The sequence below is a fragment of the Sciurus carolinensis genome, chromosome 10, assembly GCF_902686445.1.
Source record: "Sciurus carolinensis chromosome 10, mSciCar1.2, whole genome shotgun sequence".
NCBI lineage: Eukaryota > Metazoa > Chordata > Mammalia > Rodentia > Sciuridae > Sciurus > Sciurus carolinensis.
In genome coordinates, this window is record NC_062222.1 from 125,137,979 (window position 1) to 125,165,892 (window position 27,914).

General features: G+C 37.5%; 1 protein-coding gene across 6 annotated transcripts in view; it reads left to right on the plus strand.

Moving 5' to 3' along the window:
• The window catches only part of Kcnip4 (potassium voltage-gated channel interacting protein 4), a 1,093,862-nt gene that overhangs the window by 939,745 nt on the left and 126,203 nt on the right, over positions 1 to 27,914 (plus strand). Inside the window, exon 2 of one of the 6 annotated variants that reach the window (XM_047565623.1) lies at positions 13,918 to 14,019. The exons of the other annotated variants lie outside the window; for them this stretch is intronic. Coding sequence (XP_047421579.1) covers positions 13,918 to 14,019 — 102 coding nt within the window. The remainder of the gene's footprint in view (positions 1 to 13,917; positions 14,020 to 27,914) is intronic. 6 annotated transcript variants of the gene reach the window in all.

Genomic DNA, 27,914 nt, shown 5'->3' on the forward strand with positions numbered 1-27,914 from the left:
AGTTAAATGAAATATATAATTATAAATATAAATATATATATATAATGTTCAATGAATAAAAAATATGTGAGCTAAAGAGCTACAGAGCTCCAACTCTAGCCCAACCAGAAATCAATTTTCTACATCAAAACTATAAAACTGTAATTCTTAAGAAAACCCATCTGGCATTAGATTGGTCCAGAAAAGAACAGTGGTTCTCTAGTGTGTCTTCCCATTGAGTTGCCTTACTCTGTTGGCCTGAGTGATCAGGCATGGCTCAGTTTTTAAAGTCACCTTGGTGATGTTAGTGAGTATGTTAGCCAGTTTTTCATTGCTGTGACTGAAATATCTGGCAAGAACCACTCAGAGGAGGAAAGATTTACTTTAGATTGTGGTTTCAGAGGACTCAATCCATAATTGACTGGCTCCAAGGCAGAAATATCACAGCAGAAATGTGCAGCAGAGGAAAGTTGTTTAGTTCCCAGCAGCAGGGAAGCAAGGAGAGAAAGGAAGGAGCCTGGGACAAGATTAACCCTTCCGGGGCACACCCCCCAGTGACCTACTCCTCCAACAAGGTTCCATCTCCCAGGTTTCCACTGATGGGGTTGGGACCCCATGATCCAATCATTGCCTACGATCCCCACCTTTGTACTTGGTGTATTGGGAACCATGATTCAAACCCATGAGCATTTGGGGGAACGTTCCAGATCTAACAATAACAATGAGCAGTCAGAAAAACAAGATTGTAAATACTTAGCTTCATTGAATCCCTTATTTAGCACGGGATCTACCTGATCATATACTCAATACATATTCATTGGTTCAATTAATGAACAAATATGTTTGTAGAATAAATACATTGGTAAGAGATGAAGATTAAAAATAGCAATCCAAAAAGACTAAAGAGGAAAGTAGCATCTCACTGTGGAAGTTATAATGGATTATATGTTATTTCTTTTGACAACTGAGAGATTTTATAGAAACAATTACTTCATTCATCTAACTGCCTTGAGATTAGTAAATGTCACATATTATGAGTCCCATTTTTCAGATGGATAAATTGGATCTCCTAGTGCAGCTTTCTCTTTGACTGCATTATTATATTTTAATTCCACTAAGAATGTGATGGATATCCTAAAGAAAGTGGAATTAGAGACAGCATTTCTAGCAAAGGAATGCAGTTGCCATTTCTTTTTTCAATAGTGTGTTCAAGGCAGGATGCATTAAGAAACCTCATCGGATTTGGGGAAGGAATAAAAACCCTGGAGAATGTGCAGGGAGACCCATCTGGTCAGAGAAGGAGTCCATTGTATGGAGTCACTGTTAGCGTAGAACAGAAGTCAGAATGCCAGACCAGGAGTCGGGCAGATGGACAAGTACTCAACCTGGTGCTAACTAATGCTGGTAGGCTGTGTGGTTTTCTCTACCTATAACTTCCTCAGCTATAATTTGGATTTCACAATATTAGCTGCCACGTGGGGCTCCCGTGAAGGTTAAATGATCTGATTTTGTGAAGTACTGGGCACACAGAAAGTACTCCTTATTATTGTTCTCAGAGTACTGCATTTTAGGCTTTATTTATCTGTAGCTTTCTTAGGACAAGATCATGTTCAAGGTGAAATTTAGGGGGACTTTCTTGCACTGTTGCTTAATTTCTCGTTTTCATAATTACCATCTTTGTTAAATTTTAAGTTTCATGAGAGCAGGGACTACATTTTTGCCAGGTCAGAGCAGGTGCTCAATGAATATTGATGAATAAAACAGCGAATTGCAGCATATCACTCTTTTATGCAAACATCCTCTATTTTCTCCCTGTTCCGCATGAAAGCCTAAGTTCTTATAATGCACTCTCAGACTCTATAGGATTTTACATTAAGAAAAGCTGGATAGAATGAACATGGGAAACAAGTTATTTTCCCCTCAAAAGTCCTTTGAAGTGTTATTAAAAGTCAACTGTCAGGTAATGAGTGAATCATAAAATGAACGGGTAACTGGGCCTAAAGACACCAGTTCCCACGCCCGGGGATAGATGAGTAGAAAGATTCATTACATAATTAACACTCTGTTGGGCTAGAAAATTAACATTATGATCCCAAATCTTATTAAAAAATCCCAAATCTTATTAAAAATCAATTTGTAAATTATATTTGTGATTCTTTGTCATAAAGAGAATCAGCCTCATTGACCTGCAACCAGTTTTGACTCCAGCTCACTTCTCACAAGAGAAAATGTGAAGTTATAATGCTCAGTTATTAAAAATGCTTAGTGTTTCAAATTTTTTAAAAACTAAGCATGAATTACTTGTGTTAGGTTGTAGATAAGAAATGATACACTGAGATTTAGGTTTAATTCATATATTCATGTTTATATTAAAGTTAATAAAGAGACAATACTTAAGAGATTTGGTCATGTGGGATGCTTTCTGACAGCTATAGCAAATAAATGCTGCTGTTATTTTTGAACTGTTCCTTTTTATTTGTGTTCTGAGCCATAGACACATTTCTCCCAGCATCCATTGGTAAGGAAGGAGAAACTCATCTACCCAGAAGCTGTGTCTATGTAACCTCATTGGAACATCCAAACCATTCCAGGAAATAGCCAAAGTCTGGCATTATTATTATTCCCACGATACAAGTGAGATCAAAGAGACTCATCAAGACTAAGTTACTTTTCCAGAGTCTTGCAAACAAAAAGTGGCAGAGCTTAGATACCAAATAGTTATTTTTGACCCCAAAACCACAATTTATCCATTATAAATGTTATCTTCAATATGCCCCCAATACTTATATTTTTAGCTCCCTATTTCATCTTTACTCCCAATTCCAGTTATTTTTTTAAAATACCATTTCTTAAAATGAAGTTGCATCATTCACATTTTCTACAGTGTTAATGAAGTAAGCATTTAGCCAATGACATTAAAGTCTGTGAGAACAGACCATAATGACTGCCCATATTGCATGGCCATATAATCGGCCATGTAAACCAGGACATTTTGGAGCACGAAAGAAGAGGTGATAGCTATTAGATATGGAAAATGAAAAATCCCCAACACAGTAAGGCCTGAGAAAAGGAGTGAAAAAGAAAGCCATCCATTGGTAGCTTTCTCAGTGCATTCCTTCCCAGTGACAGAACAGTCCCTAGAAAGGAAGGCAAAGCATTGATCCTTCCCTAAATAAATCCTTTCCCAGTGACAGTATCATAGAAACGTGAAGGGAAAGAGATAAACACTGAATGCTGACCCCAGATCCTCCATTTTTTTCCAGGTAAAAATACTGCCCAGTAAAAATAAATTGTCAAATTCTCACAAGCCTGTTTCCTGAGTGCCTCAACTGATATGCTCACTAGACCACCCCTCAAAATTAGCCTATATAAACCCAGACCCTTTCTTTGTTCAGTGTCTCATTTTCCACCAGGAAAGTGGGTTTGCTGGCACCATTTCATCCCTGCACCCCCTTCCTAAATAAACAACTGAGATGACCCGTGAGGTTCGCGTCCTGCTCAGTCTTTTTGTGCTAACAGTAGCATAGGGTTTTAAGACAACTCTCATAAACGGTCACCATTCTGGACCCACTCAAAGAATTATCACTCTACTTATAGGAATTCCAAATTGCCACACAAAAGATACCCCCAGGAAAGTAGGAAGAAGATTTCAATGACAAATCTTAGAAGATCCCAAGGAAAGTTGATGCCCTTTCCATGTTATTGTTTTCTGCTAGTATCCTCTCGCTAGTTGAGTTAGGAGAGCAGAACAGAAACAGAATCGCTAGAATTTAGGACAGGTTGACTACCCTAATTTGGAAAGCCAGTGTTTTGGATTTCAGATTAGGGATTCTCAACTGGTAAAGCCTATGCAAATATCCCCAAATCTGAAATACTCCAAATACCAAAATATTTCTGGTTCCAAGTATTTCAGATAAGGGATACTAAACCTGCATTGGATTTTAAAAACACTGTAGCTTTGACCATCTTATTGTTTACTAACATTTGCCTAGGAGAAATTACAATTATTCTTGTGCACTCTGCTGAGTAATGCTCTCTCCAAATGTTTCATGAAGTACAGCCAACTCAAAGGTAAACAAGATCACATGGGGTCCTGCCTTGATTGAGTGGGAAAATGAGTCTGGGGTAGAAAAAGAGAAACAGAGAAACACTGAGGAATAAAGAGAGAGACAAGGAGTCAGAGAAACTCATGGACACAGTTTCTCTGGGAGATAAGAGAGGGACATAGGCAAAGATGGAGATGAAGGGACAAGGACTAAGAAAGAAAGGGTGAGCGCTAGAGAAGACAAAGACAGGCCAAGAGAACCAGGGAAAGAAACTTAAGAGGCAGGATAGCATTCATCATTTGAAAAACAGGTGTCTTTAAGTGGCAGCTCTAAGTGGAATAAAATTTGCTTTATTTGCATTTAGATATGGTAGATTATTTTCAGCAAATTCAAGCACCTGCTGGCTGCCTCCTTCTGAATTAACTGATGGAAAAGGTACCTGTTTTACAATCAGACAAAACAAAACGGGTCAGTTAAGAAGCTTAGAATTATGCCTCCCAAATTCAGGTTACAAAATGAAATGCAGATATTTCTGCTCCTATTTTGTCACTCACACTGCAGTTATCTTCTTATAGGGGAACAAATTGAACGCAAGTCCCAATAACAATTGTAAGCTTTGGTAGCAACTTTCTACAAAAATGATTGCCAGACTAGAAACCTGAATAATGTGGGACCCTGTGTTTTCAGGAATAAGTTTTAAAATATGGAGTGAACTATGTGTGTGTTTATGAGCTGTAATCTCACTTAAGAAGCATGCATCCCAGCAGACAGATCACATTTGCAAGTAGTGAAGAATGTACCTCCTACCCCTGCTCTAAGTCTCTGCTAATGAATCAGTTTGTCACCAATTCAAAGGACCCAGATGGAATCACAGTGCTTCTAAAACTCCTGGTGATTTTGTCACAGTTATTGATCCTTGGAAAGATCCCATCTCTGTTGAAATATTCTAAGCCATATTTTTTTTTCCTTCAGACATCTACAGGCTTAGGAACTAGGAAGAAAAACATTGTCCATAATTCAAAAGCAAAAGATGGAAGCTGAACAGGGCTGTGAATTATAGAGTAGGAACCTTTATTTCAAAGCAAAACCCCAGGAAATATAAGTTTTTTTGCTTTCAGCTGTACTGCACAAAGGAGGAAGACAAGCATAATTCTCATTATGGTGAAATTTCCACTTCTATTACCATCATCAGTACTTGCTGAATTCTTAATTCATGGTCCATCACTCAGCACTGAAACCTGACATTTACATGTAATGGCATTTCTTGTCTAATAGCAAAAGCAGCCAGTGAAAAATGACCACTCGTATGCACTGTTATTGAAATCTTCATGGTCAGAGGAAGGTAGGCACCAGAAAGATGAAGAGCTGACTTGTTTCCTGAAAGTTCAGGCTCTAGCAGATGAAACCTTTCCCCTTGGTTAAAACGAAAGCACTTACATGCAGTTATATTATAATTAAAGTGGCCTACATATTTCTACCCTTGTTTTTAATTCTTTTTGGTACTTCTTTATTTCATTATTTTTGAAGGACCAGTATAACAGCAGCTGGGCTTGCATTGGAGGTGAAGGGATAGAGAGTTGATGGAATTTTGAAGGCTAAGGTGTTAAATTTGTGAAAAGATCATTAGCCTTAGTTGTTTATGTTGCCAATTAATTTGATGTTAATCTGTGCATGGATGTGCCAGTAAATATTACTTTAACAAATCAATAAATGTTACTAATTACTCAACAAATGTGTTAGTACATAATCTTTGAAATATATAATGGTAATTATTAGTAATTAAAATAGGGTAAGGCATTTTCTCATTTCATTTAGTTATGTTTGCTCACATATAACCTCAACGAAGCCTTTTCTAGCCACCATATTTCAAATTATAAGTCTTTCCCACCCTTCCACCCTGTCCACCAAGGTATGTCTCTGTGCCTCATCCCTGATTTCTGTCTGATATACTTTATGTTTTCCTATCTATTTTTCTTTACTATTTTTTCCTCTTCAACTATAAATTAAGGTCATTAAACTATGAATTTTTGTTTTCTTAAGGTTTTATTCCCAGCACCAGGACAGTGACTAGCACATAGCAGACACTCAAGGTATCTTTTCTGAATGACTGAATAAGCAGAATCTTCCCCTCAACAAATCCAGGGTTTAACTACAGAAATCAACAAATCGATCTTGCATTGTAATAGATATTATGATAGAAATAGCTGGTTGGATTCTCAAGTAGGGACTCTTTATAAATGTGACCACTGTGTATCCATAATGATTCAGAGAATGTTATTTACAATTTTATAATATATGTCTTATAATAAATATTTTTGAATAAATGAATAGCTAAGTGTTTATGGACTGTAAGATAATTAATCTGTTAGTGTTCTCTCTGTGTGGGAGTAAATGTCCTACACGCTAAAGCACTTTTCTTGTTGACCTAGCTTCTCCATCAATTTCTGTTTATTGCTATTGACTGGGGAATACAGTCCCTCCTTACTTCTTTCAGAGTCACCTTAGCAGTCTACTTTCACACTATCCACTTAGGGTGTAGGGGGGACTGTGTCACACACCCACAAGGGAGATATTATGCTAAGTCTAAATGAATCTGCTAATTATTTGACATGAAGTTAATTTGCACATTCTGAGACCATCACAAAAGACATATAAACATCAAAAAAGCATTTCATGCTTTTAGAAGATTTTGATTGAACATTTGATATACCAGGCACTTTGCAAAATAGTAAGAATTCAATAATGAATAAGAAAGATACAGTTAAAGATTTAATTATATAGTTGGGCATACTTTCACCATATTTTCATTCTATTCCTTCTAGTTGTTGTCCCTCTATTTCTCTGTTCCTGACTTCCTTTGAGTTAAATATTTTAAGTATTCCATTTTAATCTCCCTGTTGAGGTTTTGACTAGAGCCTCTTGTATTATCTTTAGGCATGGCTTAGCATCTAGTGATTGCAATATGTCTCCTTCACTTTTCTAAAAAAATTGTATTCTAATTAGCTATAAATGACAGTAGAATGCATTTATGCATTTTGATAAATCATACATTAATGGAGTAAAATTTCTCATTTTTCCAATTGTACATATTGTAGGATCACATGGGTCATGCAGTCATATATGTACATGAGGTAATAATGTGTTTCACTCTACTATCCTTCCTACCCCCATACCCCTTTCCCTCCCTTCACTCCCCTCTACCTAATATAAAGCAACTCTATTATTCCTAGCTGCCCTCCCTCATTGTGAATTAGCATTCACATATCAGAGAAAACATTTGGTCTTTGATATTTTAGGTTTGGCTTATTTTGCTTAGTATGATATTCTCCAACTCCATCCATTTACCAGCAAATGCCATAATTTCATTCTTCTTTAAAGTTGAGTAATATTCCATCATATATCTATAATATTCCATATATATAATATTCCATCATATGGAATCATATGACATATATACATATATATACATATATATATATATGTCATAGTTTCTTTATCCATTCATCTGTTGAAGGACACCTAGGTTGGTTCCATACTTTAGCTATATGGGATTGAGCTACTATAAACCTTGATGTGGCTATGTCACTATAGTATGCTGATTTTAAGTCCTTGGGGCATAAACCAAAGAGTGTGATAGCTGGGTCAATTCCAAGTTTTCTGAGGAATCTTCATACTGCTTTCCATAATTGTTGTACCAATTTACAGCCCCACCAGCAATGTATGAGTGTATCTTTTTCCCTATATCCTCACCAACATTTATGGATGATTGTATTCTTGACAATTCCATTCTGATTGGAGTGAGGTAAAACCTTAGTTTTGATTTTCATTTCTGTAATTGCTAGAGATGTTGAACACTTTTTGTATATTTGTTGATCAATTGTATATCTTCTTCTATGAAGTGTCTGCTCACTTCCCTAGTCAATTTATTGATTGGGTTATTTGCTTTTTTGGTGTTATGTTTTTTGAGTTCTTTGTTTATCCTACAGATTAATGCTTTATGTGAGGTGCATGTGGTAAAGATTTTCTCCCAATTTGTAGGCTCTCTCTTCACATTATTGAGTTTTTCTTTTGCTGAAAAGAAGTTTTTTAGTTTAAGTCCTTCCCATTTATTGATCCTTGATTTAACTTCTCGTGCTTTAGGGTTGTTGTTAAGGAAGTCAGGTCCTAGGTTGACATGGTGAAGGCTTGGGCCTACTTTTTGTTCTAGTAGGTGCAGGGTCTCTGTTCTCATGCGTATTGTCCTTGAAATTCTAGCCAGAGCAATTAGACAGAAGAAATAAATTAAAGGTATACAAATAGGTAAAGAGGAATTCAGACTAATACATTTTCCTGTGACATGATTTTATATTTAGAAGATCCAAAATATTCCACCAAAAACTTCTAAAACTAACAATTGAATTCAGCAAAATAGCAGGATTTAAAATTGATACCCATAAATCAAAAGTATTTGTATACATCAGTAATGAAAGATAAATAAAGAAAACTACCCCATTCACAGTAACCTCCAAAAAATAAAATACTTGGGAATCAATCTAACAAGAGAGGTGAAAGACCTCTACAATGAAAACTACAGAACACTTAAGAAAGAAATTGAAGAAGACCTTAGAATATGAAAAGACCTCCCATGCTCCTTAATAGGCAGAATAAATAGTCAAAATGGCCGTACTACCAAAGTATTATGCAAATTTAATGCAATTCCTTCACTTTTTGTAGGTTACTTAGAATTGACATTGTGCCACTTTGTAAAATTTAAAAAACATACATCAGTAAAAAGTCCATTCTCCTCTAGACCTTTATGCTACTATTGTTGAAAAATTTGCATCTGTAAATGTAATAAATTCCACAATAGTTTTTTTTAAGTCTTGAATAAATAAAGAAAGCAAAATAACATTTCATATTTATTCACATATCTTCAATATCTAGTGCTCTTCAATTCCAGCTGTAGATTCAAGTTTCCTTATAATTTTCCCTCAGCCTGAGGAAATTCCTTTGGTGTTTGTGGTAGTGCAGGACTCTTAACTATGAATCTTCACAAATTTAGTTTATCCGAACATATATTTATTTCACCTTCATTCTACAAATACTATTTTTATTGAGTATAGAATTTTGGGTTGATGGTGCACATGCCTCTGAGAACATTGTGTGTTATTACAATGTTTCCTTGTCTCTGTTGTTTCCAAAGAGAAACCATACTCATGCACCAGACCAGCTTGTGTACTTTTCTCCTATTTTTTAAAGTCTTTTCTCATTTTTAGTTATAGCATTATGACTGTAGCTGTATATGATTCTTCTTTGTCTTGCTTGAGATTTAGAAGTTCATTGGATATGTACATTAATGTTTTTAAACCATTATTTCTTCAACATTTTCTCACCTCTCCTGTCTCCACTTATACTTATGTTGGATTTCTTGACATGCTGCGCATATTACTAAGACTCTTAATTTTTAAAGTCTTTTTCTCTGTATTTAGATTGAATGATTTATTTCACTGATCTTTACTTAGGCTATGTAGTCCCCAATCTGCTGTTAAGTGAATTTTATAAATTTTATTTTATATATTTTATTGTATTTCTAGAATCTCATTTGGTGATTACTGTTTTAATTCTTTGTCTAAAACTTTCTACCTTTTACCTACTATGACCATCTTTTTCTTGAAAGTCATTCCCTACTACTTTTTACATCTTCCTCATCTTGGGGTCTGTTTCTATTGACTGCTTTCTTATCTCAATTGTGGGAACATTTTTTTACTCCTTTACATGTTGAATAATTTTTGATAGCTCAAGAGAAATTATTATGATATGAAGGATTTTAGATCAAAATATATTATCTAAAATGGGCTGAATGTTGTTCTAGAAGACATTCCATAGTCCAGTGGTTCTCTTCAGTCTTTCTAGTTTTGCTTATGTCTTCTGTTTGGGAAGGTCAATTTTGGTTGGTGTGGCACTTACTCCAGGAAATCATCCTTACTCCACAAATGATCTTTCTGAGTGCACATGTGAATGCCAGTGATGCATAATACAGTTTCTTTCTTTTCTTTTTCTTTATTTTTCATTCTTTTATTTTTTTCCTGACTGGTCCAGATCTCCAACACTGCCCTTCAGTACAGAATTTCTGTTGTCTCCATTAGATTCTCAGCCATTCAGAATCTTTGCATGATAAGTATTTTGAAGCTTTACCCTGATCATTCATATTTCATCCCTTAAGCAATAGCTCACATTTAATTGTCATGCAGGTTCTTTGCACCTCCCCATGCACAGACATTACTTCTCCATTTTGGCTGCCCTAGAAATGTCAGGAATCTGGAATGCCACTTTGCCACCACAGCCCAAGGAGCACAGGCTTAGCTTGAACTTCATCTCTCTGTATTATGGAAGAAACATGCCCCAGGCAGAGGGAGGGAGCATGTGAATGTCAGCTCTTGGATGTCTCTTCTCCCCAGTTCTGTACTCTTTATTTTTCTGTGTTTAAAAGTATTTGCTTTACGTAACTTATCTGGTTATATGATTGCTTGTAGTATGATAGCACATCCAATAACATTTATTCTTTAAATATTGGAAGTGGAAATCCTCAATCTTACATTGCTGTGGGGAAGACAGGTCGACTATGGACTAGTATCATTAGTTGTTTTCATTGTACTTGTGTGAAGGAGAAATAAAAGAAACTATGGGAACATACAATAGTTGTTGAGGGCTGGGGAGATAGCTCAGTCGATAGAGTGCTTGCCTTGCAAGCACAAAACCCTGGGTTCAATCCCCAGCACCGCAAAAGAAAAAAAAAAATAGTTGTTGATAACCCAGTTTGATATGTCATGTAAGTTTTTCCTCAGAAATGTCATTGAATTGACATCTCAAGGATAAACACGTGTTAACTTGGCAAAGAGGAGGTAAAATTTACGTTCCCATGCAGAAAGGAGCATGTGGAAGTCCCTAAGACAGGAGGGAATATGGTATTCTCAAATAAGTGGAAAATTTTATGTCTAACATTTACTAAAAGTGCATTCTGTGAGCGTCACTGTGCCAAATGTTTTCTGTATTGTTTTTCTTGATACCTACAATGTTTTGAGGTTGATACTATTACCAATTCATTTCACCAGAAGAAAACGGAGATGCAAAGAGACTTAGTAATTAAGGAATCCCCAGGTCACATGGTGCTGGATATGACTCAGTCTGTTTGGGGCCAGTCCCTGAACACTCAACCACTACATTTTAAGGAGAAAAAAGCAGAATAATCTGATAGCCAAGAGAGAGAGACAAGGAAGAGAAAGAAGAAGAGAAAGAGAGAAGGAGAAAGAGAGAAAGGAAGGAAAGAAGGAAGGAAGGAAGGAAGGAAGGAAGGAAGGAAGGAAGGGAGAGAGGGAGGGAGGGAGGAAGGAAGGGAGGGAGGGAGGAAGAAAGGGAGGGAGGGAGGAAGGAAGGGAGGGAGGGAGGAAGGAAGGGAGGGAGGGAGGGAGGAAGGAAGGAAGGAAAGAAAAGAGGAAAGAGGAGAAATTTTGTCACATCCACATTCTGAGAAGTGTAAGATCTCACTGAGGAGAAAACGCTATAGAAATAAAGTAGGAGTCATGCACAAATTATATATAAATATGTTTCTAAAAGAGACTTAAATGTTGATTTAGCAACCAAGATTGTTTCATATAAATCCCTTTGTTTTACAAAGGCAAAATAGAGACCTAAAGTTCAATGATCTGTAGGAAGTCACCCAGCTTGATGTAATAAGACAGGAACTAAAATTTCGGGCTGCTAGCTCCTAAATAATAATGGCTGTCTGTCTATCCTATCCAAGTGGAGGCAAGTGGTACACCTGGGAGGGTGTGGGGAGGAGGAGCTCCCTTTTCCACACTCCATGCCTGTGATTCCAGGAAATCCATTTGAGATTGAGTTTGGCAGAACCAAGAACTTAAGGGGAAAACAACCAGCCCAGCGAATCTTCCTTGGGTGCCTGCCATGAGTGCAGAGTTTGACTAGATGTCAAGAAATCAAATCAGAAGCAAAGAAGCCTGATAAGAGGCTAAATTCATGCCTCTGTCCTACTGCAGAAGGCTGTAGAGACTTCTCTCTCAAGTTCCTTGCCAGAATGGGGTCTCACCTACAATAGGACCTGATACCCAGTACGACAAGGCACTAGGGTGAGATGGTGGAACAAGAGGGATGGATACAGCAGAGGGGCCACGTGGCCTCTCCCCATAGAACAGTTGGAGACACAAGAGGGAAAGTTTGTCTCAAAGAATGCCTGGGGATGTCAAGTTGGTAGCTGGTAAGGGGCTGAGCAGTCTGAGGGGTCAGTGCCTGTTTGTAACGGAGGTACACAGGGTGCAGTGGGAAGGAGTAGAGTCCTGTCTGAGGAGGTAGAGCCAAACCCCCAGAAAAGCTTACAGAGTAGAGGATGCTGAGATGGGTGCATCCTTCTGGAGATGGAGAAGGAAGAAACAAAGCAAAGAGTCTGCTTTCTGTAAATCGGACTTATGTTTCAAAGCATATTTAGATACAAATCTAGGGAATGAAGTCAGGTCTTTATATGTATAAAGTGAATTTATTGATCTTCTATTATGTGTCAGATCATTAACCAGCATGTGGGATCTTGAGTGAATAAGATGTTTCACATGTCCCAAGTCTGCCTTTTGAGTTCCAGCAAAGGCAAGGGGGTCAGTGTGCTCAGTTATCAATGGTGTGGAACAATAAGGAGGGCAGATGAAAACAGGAGCAGAGGGCAGGGGAGAGCCAGATCCTGCAGGGATTGGGTTTCCTGATAGGAAGGAGGACAGTTTTATCCAGAAAATGATCTGGTTCAATTTATATATTTACTATTCATTTTGTCACTCACCCATACACAAGAATTTTAACCAGTGGACACTGATGGAGAGCTGAATCAACTTAAAATGAAAAGAGATTCATAGTCTTGGGATTAGGACTTGTTCATAATTTCAAGGTAGGAATTATGAAGTAGAAAAGGAACAAGTGATACACTTGTTTTATCCATACCATAAAGATGGTCTGACCTCAATTTAAATTGTATCTCTCACTTTCGATTTCTATTTGACACCTTCCAAACTAATTTTGAAAAAGCAGATAATAACATGCAAATCCAGGCTTCTATGCACCCAGAGTGGTGATGTTGATGAGGAGCTAGTCAGCTGGCTCCTCTCATTTCAGGTGTTTGTTAGCCTACCTGGCCGGCCACTATTGACATTCCTTGAGTCCTTTCCAACTGCCTGAAGTCACAGATGGTGCTCCATCTATTCCTGGGTTAACATTTTATAAACACACTTTGCTTCTTTTGGAATTGTTCTGCTTGAATAAGTTCCATTCATTAATGTCCACGTGGGAAAAATGTGAAGGATTGTCACATCTCCGGGCATGTCAGCATATGCTAATGAAGCTGCATATGGAGGACATTTGTTTTTTACTTTCAGGGAAGGCAAAGGTACTAACAGGTGATTGTGGTGTGAATGATTTATGCAGAGCATCTCTCTCCTCTGTAATCAAAGACGAGGAGCAATGAGAACAGATAATTGTGCTGTGGGCTTCTAACACTGGTTTGGATACTGAGGTTTCAATCCAGTTACCTCTTTTAGTGACATTTGTCTTATTCTTGATCTAAGGCCTAAAATTCCACCAAATTTCACTTTTGTCATCCTATAGATAACCTTTCATGTTCTGTTTTCACTTGTTAATCGTTGTCATTTAAAGCCATACAAAGAATTTTTTTTTTTTTTTTTCAAAATAAAGCCCAAATAAGGAGAAAGATATATTTTGGAGTCTCAATCCAGTGCCTGCGATTGCCTGAGCGGATGGCTGCATCCCGATCCTGCCTGCCTGGCTTCTCTGATAACCCCTGCAGCACAGCCCAGGGACTCTGTGCAGACAGCATTAACAGAACTGATCGTGTATTTTCTAGGTTTCCTCTACGCTCAGAACAACACCAAGCGCAGCATTAAAGAGCGACTCATGAAGCTCTTGCCCTGCTCAGCTGCCAAAACGTCGTCTCCTGCTATTCAAAGCAAGTTTGTTTTTTTTGTATTTTGTTTTTTTTCCCCTCCCCCAAACTGTTTGCTTTGTTTGTTAGGTTTGCATGCATGGCAGTTCTCTGCTTCTCAAAGAATCAATATATCCTATACCGCAAAACCAACTCTATTGATGTACTTGTGTTTACCTACATACCCAGGAGCACTTTTGTGCAATTATGAAGCACTTCCTATTTGGCAGACTGACAGCACGGTGTGAGTGACTAGAGCCTGTGCCTCAGAGCTTTGGGACATTTTTGTTTGATCTGAGGGTTGGGGACTAGAACCCAAGTAATTCACAAGATATGGTTTAACTTGTTGGCAAAGCAGCTGGACATTTTAAGCCATATTATCTTTTTTTCTTTGATTTTGTAATTGACACATAAAAATTGTACACATTGGCGGGGTGGCATGTGACATGCATATATTGTGCAATGGTCAAATCAGAGTGAGCATGTTCATTGTCACAAATGTTTATCATTTTTTGTGGTGAAAACATCAAAATCCTTTGCACTAACTTTTTTGGAATATATAATATATCATCACCCTACTGTGCAATAGGAACTTCCTTCTCCACTCTAACTGTAGCTGTAGTTGTCTCTTCCCCATTCCCCCTCCCGCCACTCTCCCCACTCTCTGGTTACCACTGTACCCTCAAGGTCTATCCCATCAGCTTTTTAATCCCACATGTGAGTGAGATCTCGTGGCATGTCTTCCTGTACCTGGGTCTTATTTCACTTAACGTAATGACCTCCAGTTTTATCTATATTATTGCGAATGATAGGATTTAATCTTCTTTAGGGCTGAATGGTAATTCACTGTGTACATACACTACCTTTCCTTTGTCCATTCATCCAATGATGAATAGTAGGAGGAAAAACATGGGCTGCAGATGTCTCCTCAATCTACTGGCCCCATGTCCTCTATATACATACCCAGGAGTGGGACCACAAGATATATCGTAGTTCTAGTTTTAATTTTTTGAGGAACCTCCTCATTGTTTTCCAAAGAGCCTATAATTTTTTTTTTTTTTTTGCAGGGGTACCAGGGATTGAACTCAGGGATACTCGACCACTGAGCCACATCCCCAGCCCTATTTTGTATTTTATTTAGAGACAGGGTCTCACTGAATTGCTTAGCGCCTTGCCATTGCCGTAGACGGCTTTGAAATAGCAATCCTCCTGCCTCAGCCTCCCGAGCCCCTGGGATTACAGGCAGGTGCCGCTGCACCTGCCTTTAAGTGTCTTGACTCACATGCATTGGGTACACAGCTTAGATACTACCAAAGTTTAGGAATATCATTAGGTTAGAAAAAAACACAAAAAAGTGGAAAATATTTAAATAAATATAACTTTTTTCTTTGCTCACTTTCTCCTTGTATCAATCAATGTTCTCTAGAAAAACAAAATACACACACACATATCTTTACTCATAGACAAACACATATGCAAATGGACTTATTTGGAGGAATCTGCTCACTGGACCACAGGGGCTGGCACTATAGGGCAGGCTGGCAGGCCAGAAGGTCAGGCTGTAAATAAATCGCAGTCTTCAGTTAGATTTTCTTCTTCTTCAGCAACACTGTTTTTGGTTAAGGTCTTCAAGTGATTAAATGAGACCCACCCTCATGATATAACCTTATCTGCCTTTCACTTAATATCAACTGATTGTTGATATCACACATCTAGAATACTTCACAGCAACACTTAGGTTAGGGTTTGATTAAATAGCTGGATGCTGCAGACTAGCCAGGTTGAAATCCACCACACTCCCTGTTTTCTTGTTCTCTCCAATTATGTGATATTTTTAAGGAGTAGAACACAGAAGATGCCTACAGGAAAACCTCAACTGATTTTATAAAGATGTGATGTATAATTTATAACGTACATTTACAAATATTCTGTGTAAAAACATTCTTTTTTACACTTTTTTTTTTTGAGGATCAAACCACTCTCAGACAGAGAACATGGTGTTCTTTGCTAGTGAGGAAAGACAGCATTAAAAATTTAGGGGAGGCTGGGTTTGGTGGTGCACTCCTATAATCCCAGCAGTTCAGGAGGCTGAGGCAGGAGGATCACAGGTTCAAAGCCAGCCCCACCAACTTAGCGAGGCCCTAAACAACTTCCCAAGACCCTTTCGCAATATAAAAAATATAGGTGGTTTTTTTTTTTGCGGTGCTGGGGATTTGAACCCAGGGCCTTATGCTTGCAAGGCAAGCACTCTACCAACTGAGCTATATCCCCAACCCAATAAAAAATATAAATAAAAAGGGCTGGGAATGTGACTCAGTGCATAGCACCTTGAGTTCAATCCCCCAGTAGCAAAAAAAGTAAAATAAAAATTAAAAAATCTAGGGGAAATACAAAAGACCAGGGACCCAGAACCTAATCTCCATCACTGTCTGAATATTCTGCCATACCATTTTTTAGTAGTCCCTAAATCCAACTAATGATTTAAACACATGAATGTCCTGAAATTTTACTATTTTTCTCAACACAAATGGAGAAAGTATAGAGAGAACCTCAATGACATGTCCAGTGGAAGGTCCTGGGAAAGAACAGCAACCATGTTTCAATGACACTGACCAGTCATATATCATCATAACAAGAGTTAATTATTTCACCTATTTTATTCAGCAAATATCTATTATATGTCACTTCCTGCTCCTTGTGCTGGGTGACAGAGCAACAAATAAAACAGATACAAAAATATTAAGACAAACCAAAAAATATAAAAGAAACAAACCCAATTCTACGAAAACTTGCATTATAGTCTGTGGGGGGAGATGGCAGGACAGCATGATTTTTATGAACAATAATCCCATGTACAAAAAATTAAAACTGTGATTGAGATACATTGCTCTGATTTTATTTTTCTTTCATTGCACCCACATGCACAATATCTCACAGATAAAACCAAACATGGCACCCTTAGCCTAGAAGGCCTTTATTTAGGAAAATGCCAAACCTTCATCCTAGGTGGCGCTGAAGCTGCAGGTGTCTTTATTGATACTGTTGGTCAGAGACTATTAGTTATTAGAGTCATTGCTTTTCTCCTTTCAATTGGAACCAATATTTCCAATTTACCAGATATTTACAAGAAACACAATCATTTGTATAATGTTCAAAGATAAAATGTAAATTTCAAATGAATCCCCATATCCACTTAGTAGGCAATAAAATATTCCTGTTCTTTTAGCACTTTTCCTGCACCAGTATCTGGTAAAATAATCTCAAATAAACACAGATGATGGAACACAGTTTCAAAAAGAAAGCTGATGAAAAAGAATCTTTCTTGAAAAAAAAAAGGAAAAACGTGACCAAAATTTATCAGACTCTAAAAACATATTTTTATAAAGATAACCATTTTTTTATAAAACTGGCTGACAGTTTTTTAGACTTGGCATATGATTTGTTGGACCACAAAAGACCATCAGATCTAAAACTCTCACTCACTAGTGACCACATTCCCTAGCAGCCACCTGTCACAAGAAAACCCCAGCATGTGGAAAAGAGAACACATTAATTTCATCACTACACTGGTAGGTGATCTCATTAGCTGCCCATCCATGAACTGGACCTGGAGCAACTGGGCACAGGACCAAAAAGATGCTATGAGGACAGGGAGCAGGAGGTAGTCAGCCAGCGCCAGATGTGTGATCAGAAAAACACGTCCACCCGACCACCGTGTCTGCGTGCTGAGCCATGGAGAATATCAGGGATTCTTGACCATCACTAAACTGGTCGATTTTCTCTCTGAAATATCTTTGAAATTCACTTTTTATCTCTGGTGCTGTGCCTCTGGCTCAGACCCTCATTATCTCTTCCAAGAACTATTGAAAGAGACAAAGGGAGGGATCACCCTGGCATGTATTTAAATTCTGTTGTGCTTGTTGCTAAACAAAGGCCCAGAGTTATTTACATAAATTCTCTGCCTCTTAGTTTCAGTATTTAGTCTCTATTCCACAACAGGATTTGCTTTTCTTTTGTTTTTGAGAGACCAGGTCTGTAACAGGGAATAAGACACTATTAGTTCACTTCTTTATTAGTTCACTTCTTTCATGGAACTTATTGGAGAAGAGAGAATAAACATGATCTCTGAAAGTCATGAGTTTTCTATAGGAAGTGAACCAGTGCTGCAGAGGAGCTGCGGTCTTGTCTGGGTCAATTGCTGAGGCAACATTTGAAAGTAAGAGGAAACATTTAAAGCAAGAGGAAGTCGGTAGCATGAAGGTCTTGAGAGACAGCTCCAGAGGAGGAAAGAAGCACAGTTTTCAAAATGTAGAGAAGGACCCTGTGATCATCAGAAAAGGGATTCTCATGGGGAGAGGTAAGGTAATTCCATGTGACATAGTTAGTAGGTGGAACATCGTCGAGTATGAATACATGACAGATATGAACTCAGTTGATATGCCCAGCACCTTCTCAGGCAGTCATGTTATCTCCTCCATATAATACCCAAGAAAACCAAGAGAAATAAAGCAACGCCTCAGTTGGACTGATGGTTACCAGAAGGTGGAGAAAGCTATAGCTACACCTACTATTATAAGAGAGGGATCCTCTTTTGGGATCAAGGTCAAGGAGTGTGGAGAGTATTGTCCATAGAGGTCAGCCTTCCAGACCCAGAGCAGCATTTAGAAGTTGAAGGGGAGGGCAGGAAACCAAAAGAAATAGTGTTTCCCAAATTCCTTACATTTTGGTATGTAGGCGTTGCTATCTTCAGAACAGTAACAACGCTCAGCCTCCATCAAGTGGCTTCTTTTCCTAGTGTTAGTTCTCAATTCCATAACATCCTTGAAGCTGAAAAACTGGCTCATAAATGCTTATTGATACTGAGTAGATGTTTATAGGATTAAGGAATTTAACAACTCACTTCATGGATGAATTGGTACCAAGAAATTCCTAGCTACCACACTCTACGTGAGCACAAATATTTGTTGTTAAAAAAATAAGTGCTGTCCAGTCTGCACTGTATCTCTTCACTGAATAACTCTGAGTGCTTCACCTTATCTTCCTATTCCCCAGTTCTTTTTTCTAAAGAATAAAGCAATCAATTTTTTCCTATTCATTCAAAGGACATCATAGTAACAAAAAGACTACTTACAGATAATAGGAGCTAACACCAAAGATAAAACATTAAACATCTGATTAAATGTGTGTTTATATTTATACCACTTTAATTTAAATCTGAATCATGATAGTACCTACCTAGTAATATCTCCATGCCTTCATTCACCCAAATTAATTGATTCACTAAATTAAGGCTCCATTGTAGGGTTTTGTTGTCGGTTTGAGCAGAAATGGGAGAATGAATTCAACAAGGTTACTGCAAGGCTAGACCAGTCACACCCAATAAGCCACCATCAGCACACTTATTGCATAACTGTTAAGGCACAGTTTCCAAACTACACTTGATATGTTTGATGTCAAATACAGCAGAATATTTCTGTGTGTGTTGTTTTTCCTTGTCTCAGTTTCCAAACTACACTTGATATGTTTGATGTCAAATACAGCAGAATGTTTCTGTGTGTGTTGTTTTTCCTTGTCTTGTATTGATCACGGAAAATTTGACATACATCTCTTGGCAGAGGATCTATTAGCATTTGAGTGTTGATGGATTTGTTTTAAAAAAAAAATGACTTGAAATGCCAACATGATGTTAATTAAAATACAACAGTAACTGCCAGGAAGAAAATGTTAAATGTTTACCCTTATGAAAATTAATTAATCTTATGCTAATTCTTTGGTGAAATTAGCTTAAACTGTGACCTGGACATGTAGTCAGGCATATCTTTGGAGGAACCGCTGCAAAAAACATCAAGGTGTGCAAACTTAATTTTTAGTTATTTTTCAGTAAAAAGCAAGGATGCCTCAATTGCATTATATTTATGAGTCCTAAAATATTATGTCCAAATTCTCTTGCTATTATTTTAACTTTATTTAACATCTAGCACTAACTTGTGCTATACAAATATAATTGCATCGTACCCTTTATCACATTATGTCATAAAAATAATCATGAAAGATGGACTTTGCTATCCTCATTTTGTAGGATATGAAACTAGGCATCTGAGTTTAATTAATTTTCTTGGGTCACTTAAGCAAGAAGAGGAAATGATGGGGCCAAATCTAGCAGTTGAGGTTCAGAGTCTATGTACTGATCAGTTTTCTAGTGACGTTCAAAGTTTTGGTCCTTTTTATAAAAAAACAAAGACAAGACTTTTTTTTTTCCCACTTAATGAACTGTTTCCTCTCCCTGGACCTCAATCTCACCCTCCACAAGCAGAAGCAGAGGCTACACCCAAGTCTTCTTTCAGATACAGCATTGTGGAAGCCCTTCAGTTGATTATTTCTTACTTCTGGCAATGACAAGTAACAGATATTTCAAAATTTACTGTTTTCATGATATTTTACTACCCATGAGATGCAGAAAGTAGCAAACACTGGAAGCTTCATTTAGCTCAGACTTAATACCATTTGGCACTATTGTTTGTTTGGCTAGTTTTACTAATTTGACTATTTGTCCCTTCCCTTTCAATGGGGTTTTTTTTTATAGGTTTTAACAAACTTTCTTTGAATATCTCTTATTCATAATATTCCTGTGAGAACAACAGAAACAGAATCCAAGAGTTATCATCTCACTTTCCAAACCAAAAAAGAACAAGATCAGATAGATGATAGATGATAGATAGAGAGATAGATAGATAATAATAGATAATAGATAATAATAATAGATAATACAGAGAGAGAGAGAGAGAGAGAAAGAGTTTAAGTGGCTTGCCCAAAGTCACATTTTTATTGACAATTGTAAAGTGGGCAATCTTTTTTTCCTGGTCTATCATATATCTATTAGGAATTTTTATTAAACCATGACTAGGTCTTGGTAAGGGAAAGCTGGATCTAGGAGTCCCAGGACAGCTGTTTCCTGTTGGCAGGTTTAGTGAATTTCACAACAAAGTGGCAGAAAGTTATGGATCACTGTTTGAAAGGTAATCATGCCAGGCACATGGGAATGTACAGATCAGCCTTCCATCTGAAGGCTGACATGGTGCTGAAATAAACAAACACCTATATAGATCACTCAGATACAAGGACTACAATAAAGTACCATGAGCAGCAATGCCAGAGAGGTATTAGCATTACAGAATTAACTGTGATAACTCTGGGACCAGCCTGTTTGGCTGATTCTATGATTGACTATAAAAAACTTAGGTAACTTTCTTATACTTTCTGGGATTCAATTTCCTCATCTGTAAGGTGGAAATAATCACAGTAAATATTTTCTCTGCTTGCTCACAGAATTTACATGAGCATATGACATGTTTACAACATTTATTTAAGTGGACAATGAACGTTGGCTGCTCCTAATGTTGTTTCACCACCACAATGATCAAGACCACTGTAGTCACTTAGATGAGACTGAATATCACCTGTGTATAGGTTACAAACAGTATTTCAGCAGCTCCCTTGGATAAGAATCATCTTTTCATGAGGGATAAAAAGCAGGTACTTGAAAAAATGAAGCTCAAGACAGTCAGGAGGGACAAGAACTGAGGAAGAGAAATAGCAAGAAAAGTGAGACTGAGGACAGTTTTTGAAGGACCTTGCAAGCAGTAAGCATTTGCCAATTATTAGTCAGTTAGTCCTCATTATGGTGAGGAATTCATGGCAGAGAGAAGTCTCTTACTGCAGGGTTACCAGGAAGGGGCCAGGGTCCCAATATGTCTTCATGGGCATACTTCAATGACCTAACTTCCTCCCATTAGGCCACACCTCCTGAAGTTTGTACACCTCCCAGTCATGCCATAGACTGGTGACCTATGGCATTATTAACACATGGGAATTTAAGGCACATTCAAGATCCAAACTGTAACACAAAGCAAGGGTCCATGTACAATCAGGAGGCAATGGAACTTTTCAATAAAGCTTTTCAACTGAGAAGTGATTCTGTGTCACAACTGGGGTTTTAAGTCAGCCAAATGTACAAAAAGTTGACACAAGTCCCATTTTAGAAGGGTAGATGGTGAACTTAAAGTGAGAGGAAAGACTAGCAAAGGACCAAAAGCAGCATTTGAAGGCAAGACACAGGACATCAAAACTATCAATAAAACCCACTAAGATATTTGTTTCTGACTCAAGAAACAAACTGAAGCCCAGCATAATGACCCATGCCAGTAATCCCAGCAGCTTGGGAGGTTGAAACAGCAGGATTGCAAGTTCAAAGCCAGCCTCTACAACTTAGTGAGGTCCTAAGCAATTTAGTAAGAGCCTGTCTTAAAAACAACATATATAAAAATGGCAAGGGAGATGACTCCATGGTCAAGTGCACCTGGATTCAATCCCTGCTATAAAAAAGAAACAAACTGAAATTCATAGTGATAACATGACACAAAAATAAATTAGAAGGCAGCAGTTAAGTTGTTGAAGAAGAAAAAGAAATGAAACAGGAAAATCAGTTGGAAACCTGGTTAAGAAGTCTATGCAAGAGAAAATATCAACAACTACCTTTTATAGCACAACACTACTACAAGCTCTAGAAAATGTTAATATTTACTACAAGGCTTTGAGGAAGGCACAATTATAATCCCCACTTAGAAGAGAAAAATCAAGCAAATTGAATCACTAATCCAGAATCTCACGATTATTACATGCCAAACCAGGAATCTGACATCAAACAGTTATAAGAGCAGAGCTTAGGTTGTCCACCACCAAATGACCCTGCCTACAAGAGATGACAAACGTCCAAGTGTATCTGGCAATAGAGGTGTCAGCTGGAGGGTGAATTTGAAATATACCATGAAGGTATCATTTTAAAGACTGATGAACAATCTTTGCTGTTTTCACCAAAATCTTAATGAACATTAATCAAGATAAGCAGCAGAGAATGCAGGCCGTGGGAGTGAGTTAAAGACCCACGACAGCTTTATTTCAGGCATGTTGGCTTAAAGTGCCTGAAAGACAAAGTAATTATTGAAATAGCTTTAAGCAAACTTTATTGTTGATTAGTGCATCTTATTTTTGGTTATCTGTGTGGTGAAATTTTTTGCTTCCCACTTGATTTTTTTTTTACTATTTTAGTACCATTAATTTGAGCCAAAATGGATGGAGGGATGACTACTTCCAAAAATCTGTGTAAAATAATAAACAAAAACTTCCCATTTTTACTTTTGTTAATAATTTGATGCTTGGTCACTCATATTACTGACAAGACTCATACATACCCATTTTTCATTTGCCTAAGAAGTTACATTTGGGCTAAATATGAGTCCATTCAATGAGTTTGCTTCTGCTGGCTTATTGTAGACACTGAGATGAGAACCTAACACTTTAAGCAGACTCAATTTTCCACTCCACCAGGTCTATAAAATACAGATTCTGGCTATGTTATATGTTTAGATTGTTGGGTTTAAGTTTAGACTTCTTACTTTCAAATTACCTTCTGGCCGAGGGATTTGGAGCATTGAATCTTACAGACAACCATTTTTTTCAGAAACACCAATGCATCTTTGCTTGTAAGGTTTCATTCAAAAAAGGAGAAAATCAAAAGACAAGTTCTGGAGGTGAACAGATAGAGAAAATCTTATTTACTTTTTAGCAAAAGTTTTCATGTGAAATATTGGATAACAAAACTAAGCTGTAGTATGTATGTAATGTTTTCTGAATCTCTTTGAGCTAAATATATTCTCCAGTGAGTGCTTCTGAAAGTAAAAAAAATCCGTAGTTAATTTATCTAAATTACAGTGTCAAAATAAATAATGCTTTAGGTGAGCAGATATTAAAAGTACCCATGAAAAATCTGTCACATAAAAACAAAAACATACATGTGGATTCTATGACATAGTATGTATTGTTCAAAATCCTCTAATATATACTCTGTGTAGTCTTCTATCACGATTGCCATTTTACAGATGAGGAGACTGAGGATGTGAGGTATTAAGTGTCTTTTCCTAAATTACACAACTACTAAGCTACAGAGCTTGAACTCAGGCCCAGGTCATTTAATCATTTGATAAAATTTTTACTGATACCAGCTACTCATTAGGTATTATACTAGTTGTCAAGGATACAGCCAGGACTAAGCCAGACATTGGTCTAGCCCACCATGCTCATACAGTCTGATGGAAGAGGGGTGCAGAACCTGTGCTTTGTTGCCACATAGAATCCTCCCCTGGTGATGTTTTCAAATTTTTACATGCATTGTTTCATTTCAATGTGCAACAACATTGTGCAATAAATCCTATTATTATCCCTCTTTATTGATGAAGAGATTGTGGCACAGAGACTAAGTAAGCACTTAGTCCAGAGTCACAGAGTTAATAATTAGACAGAAAAAGGGATTCAATTAACATCAAGAAGTGTTGTGCCAGGGCTCTTACTCCTAAATATTCTAGAGTAATGCCTTACACTGGGAAATATGCAGTAATTATTAATAATCATTATTGCTGTCATCTATTGATTAATTCCTACCTGCCAGTAAACCATTCAATGATCTCTCAAAAACAACTTCGTGAAATTAATGCAAATATCACCCAAAGTTTATAGATCGTTGAGGGCTGGAGAGTTTAAAAGGTGTCCAGTGACAGAAATTCTGAAATAGATCTAGGAAAAAATAGAAATTTGGAACAACCGAGTAATTTTCTAGTATTACTGTGTTATGATTTGGATCTGGAATGTCTCCAGAAAGTTCATGTGTAAAGACTTGATCCCTAGTGCAGTGATATCCAGAGGTGGGGCTCTAATTGTTTTTTGCAATAAACTCTATTTACTAATTATGCATTCAAGCTGAAATTAAATTATATCCAGGTGAACATTTCTAGAAGACAAATATTTGCCTTATAAAAGGAACTCATGAAAACTTGTTTAACAAAGCAAGTAACTAAAACCACATCATATAACAACTGCTAGAAGAAAGCATAGAGTCAACACTCCATCATATAGGTGCTGACACTGACTTCCTTAATGAGACCCCCAAAGCACAAGAAGTAGAACCAAGAATCAATAAGTGGGATGACATTAAACTAAAAAGCTTCTGCACAACGTAGGAAATTATTTAGAGCATGAAGAGAAAGGAATGGGAGGAAATCCTAGCCAGCTACCCCTCTGATATGGGATTCATATCCAGAATATACAAAGAACTCAAAAAACGTTAATACCGAAACAAACAAACAAAAAACCAAATAACCCAATCAATAAGTGGGCAAAAGAGCTAAATATAAATTTCTCCAAAGGAAAACACAAAAGGCCAATAAATAAGTGAAAAAATGTTCAACATCTCTAGCAATCACGGAAATGCAAATCAGATCCGCACTGCGACTTTATCTCGCTCCAGTCGGAATGGTAATGATCAGGAATACAAACAATAAATTCTGGAGAGGTCCTGGGGACAGAGGTGGGGCTTTGGAGAAGGAATTGGATCATGAGGGCTCTGACCTCATCAGTGGATTAATCCATGTAGAGCTGAATGGACTGACTGATTGGAGGTGGTAGAAACCTTGGTGGCGGGGCATGGTTGGAGGAGGTAGGTCACAGGGAGTGTGCCCTTGGGGACTGTATCTTGTCTCATGCCCCTGGCTCGTTCTCTCTCTCCCTCTGCTTCCTGGCTGCTAAGAGCTGAGCAGCTTTCCTCTGCCATGACGTTTTGCCTCACCTCAGGCCCAGCTGACCATGATCTCAAACCTCTGAAACCATCAACCAAAGTTAACGTTTTCTTCTCTAAGTTGTTTATGTCAGGTATTTTGGTCACAGCAACAAAAAACTGACTAACGCATAGCACTTCCGTGAACTGTTCAGCTCCTGGTGTTAAGACTGACAGTAGACATAAAGGTCAATGACATACTCCTCTAAAAATACTATCATTAATTGAGTGTTCACGATAGGCTAGACACATACACCATCTCACTTAATGCCTAGAATCAACCCATTCTGTAACATTGGGTACAACTTTATGCCGATTTTATTATTACACAATTATGCAATTAACTATTCTGCTCTTCTGCCAAACCCAGAAAAGGTAGGAGGATGATGTTTGCTTATCTAGAAATCAAACACCCAAACAAAAATCAGAAAACTAGTAGCAAAGGAATCTAGGCAGAAAATAGAGTTATTTTGGAATTGAAAGTGGCCTTGAAGCAAGCCCTTCAGTTTATAATTTCGTACATAAATACAGAGCAGGACCTTCAGAGGGAAAGAAGGCACAGAGAGTTTTAGTAACATCCTGACCACACATTGAATGTCCAACTAGCTTGTATTAAAAGCTGTCTAACTTTTTCTGAACCATCCTAAGCATAAAAGAAGCATCATAAAACTTGTCCCTGCTCAGTTTTTTTAACATTCTGATTTAAACATAGCCATGATAGATTAAGGTTTCATGCCAATATCACTGCCATCACAGATATTAGCTCCAAACCTGATATACCACTAAGAAATTAGTACTGCTGATCTTACCCAAACTCTCTTGGTAGTAGATTCCTAGGGAATCTCCTTACCTCCCTAGTTGATAGAGGCCATCTGAATACTGTCCACCTTCTAACTCGACGCAGTAACATCTTACAAACTAGGCATCATATTTTGCATAAATATATTTCTTGTATGTTTATTCCTTTACAATTGGTTTTTTTAAACTTATACTTTTAAATTAACCATCTCTAAAACTGCATCAGCTTCCTGTTACCTTCTGAAATAAATGTGGAAGTAAGCCTTTTGCTAAAGCCTGAGGATTAGAAGTTGGTACCTATTTTCTTGTGATTATTTCTTGGGTTTCGCTTCTTCCCTTTTCAAACTCATCTTCACTCCTTTGTTTTCAGACAATCAGAGTCACTTCTGGACTAGTATTCTTGGGTTTAAGTTCTGACTCCATAACTTCCTCCTACTATGTCTTTCACAAGTTTCATCATTCTTTCCAAAACTGATTTCCTTATCTCTAAGAGCAGAGTGACATTTGCACACAAAATAACTGCAACGCTTAGACATAAAAACGACAGTGGAAACAGTTTTGTTTACTATAAAAATCTACCCATAAGTTGTCAGCTCTTATCCCTGTGGCTCACAGGCTCTTTCTAGTTCATTCCACCCTCACATCTACACCTGCTTCTGGTATAGCATCAGAAGATTGTTAAATTCGCGACACAGTGAGGATGGGGACTCAATCCAACTAAAGAACTGTCACAGGCGTTTGGCAAAATGCCAAGAGTCAAGGAGACCAGGGTAGAGGCCTAGTTCTGTCATGGATGTGCTCAATGGCTTTTGATTTACAGCCACTAAAGGTACCACTCTGTACCTAAATATGAAATTACAAGCTAAAGTGCTTGATTCAAGGCCACTTTCAATTCCAAAATAACTCTATTTTCTGCTTACCTTCCTTTGCTACTAGTTTTCTGATTCTTATGTGGGTGTAGATAAGTGGGACATCGTCCTTCCTTCTTTAATATGATCAGGAGAAAAGCAGTATATTTAATTTCATGAATCTTGAATCTAGACTTCTCGAAGTCCTTACCATGACTCTGCTACTGTGTGACTGTGGAAAAGATACTTAACCCCTCTGTACCAGGGTCTTCATCCGTATAACAGGAATACAGCACCATCATGCTGTTGGTACTTTTACAAATTAATATTTGTAAAGTACTTATACATAGAAAATGATGTCAAAGTGGTTTGATTTTATTAGAGTTTTAGGACAGAGAGTAGAAAGTCTATTAAAGTTCAAGAGAAGCACATTGTTAGGATACTTTCAATATAGTGAACTAATCTGCCCTATCTTTCCTCAACTCTCTGTTTCATTACCTTTTAAAAATCTTTTCTTTGACCATAATCAAAATCAGCTGTCTGCTTCTCCTTATTGGTATTAATCTTTTTTGGTCTGTTTTTATGGGTAAATTCAATCTTATTCCTTCTTT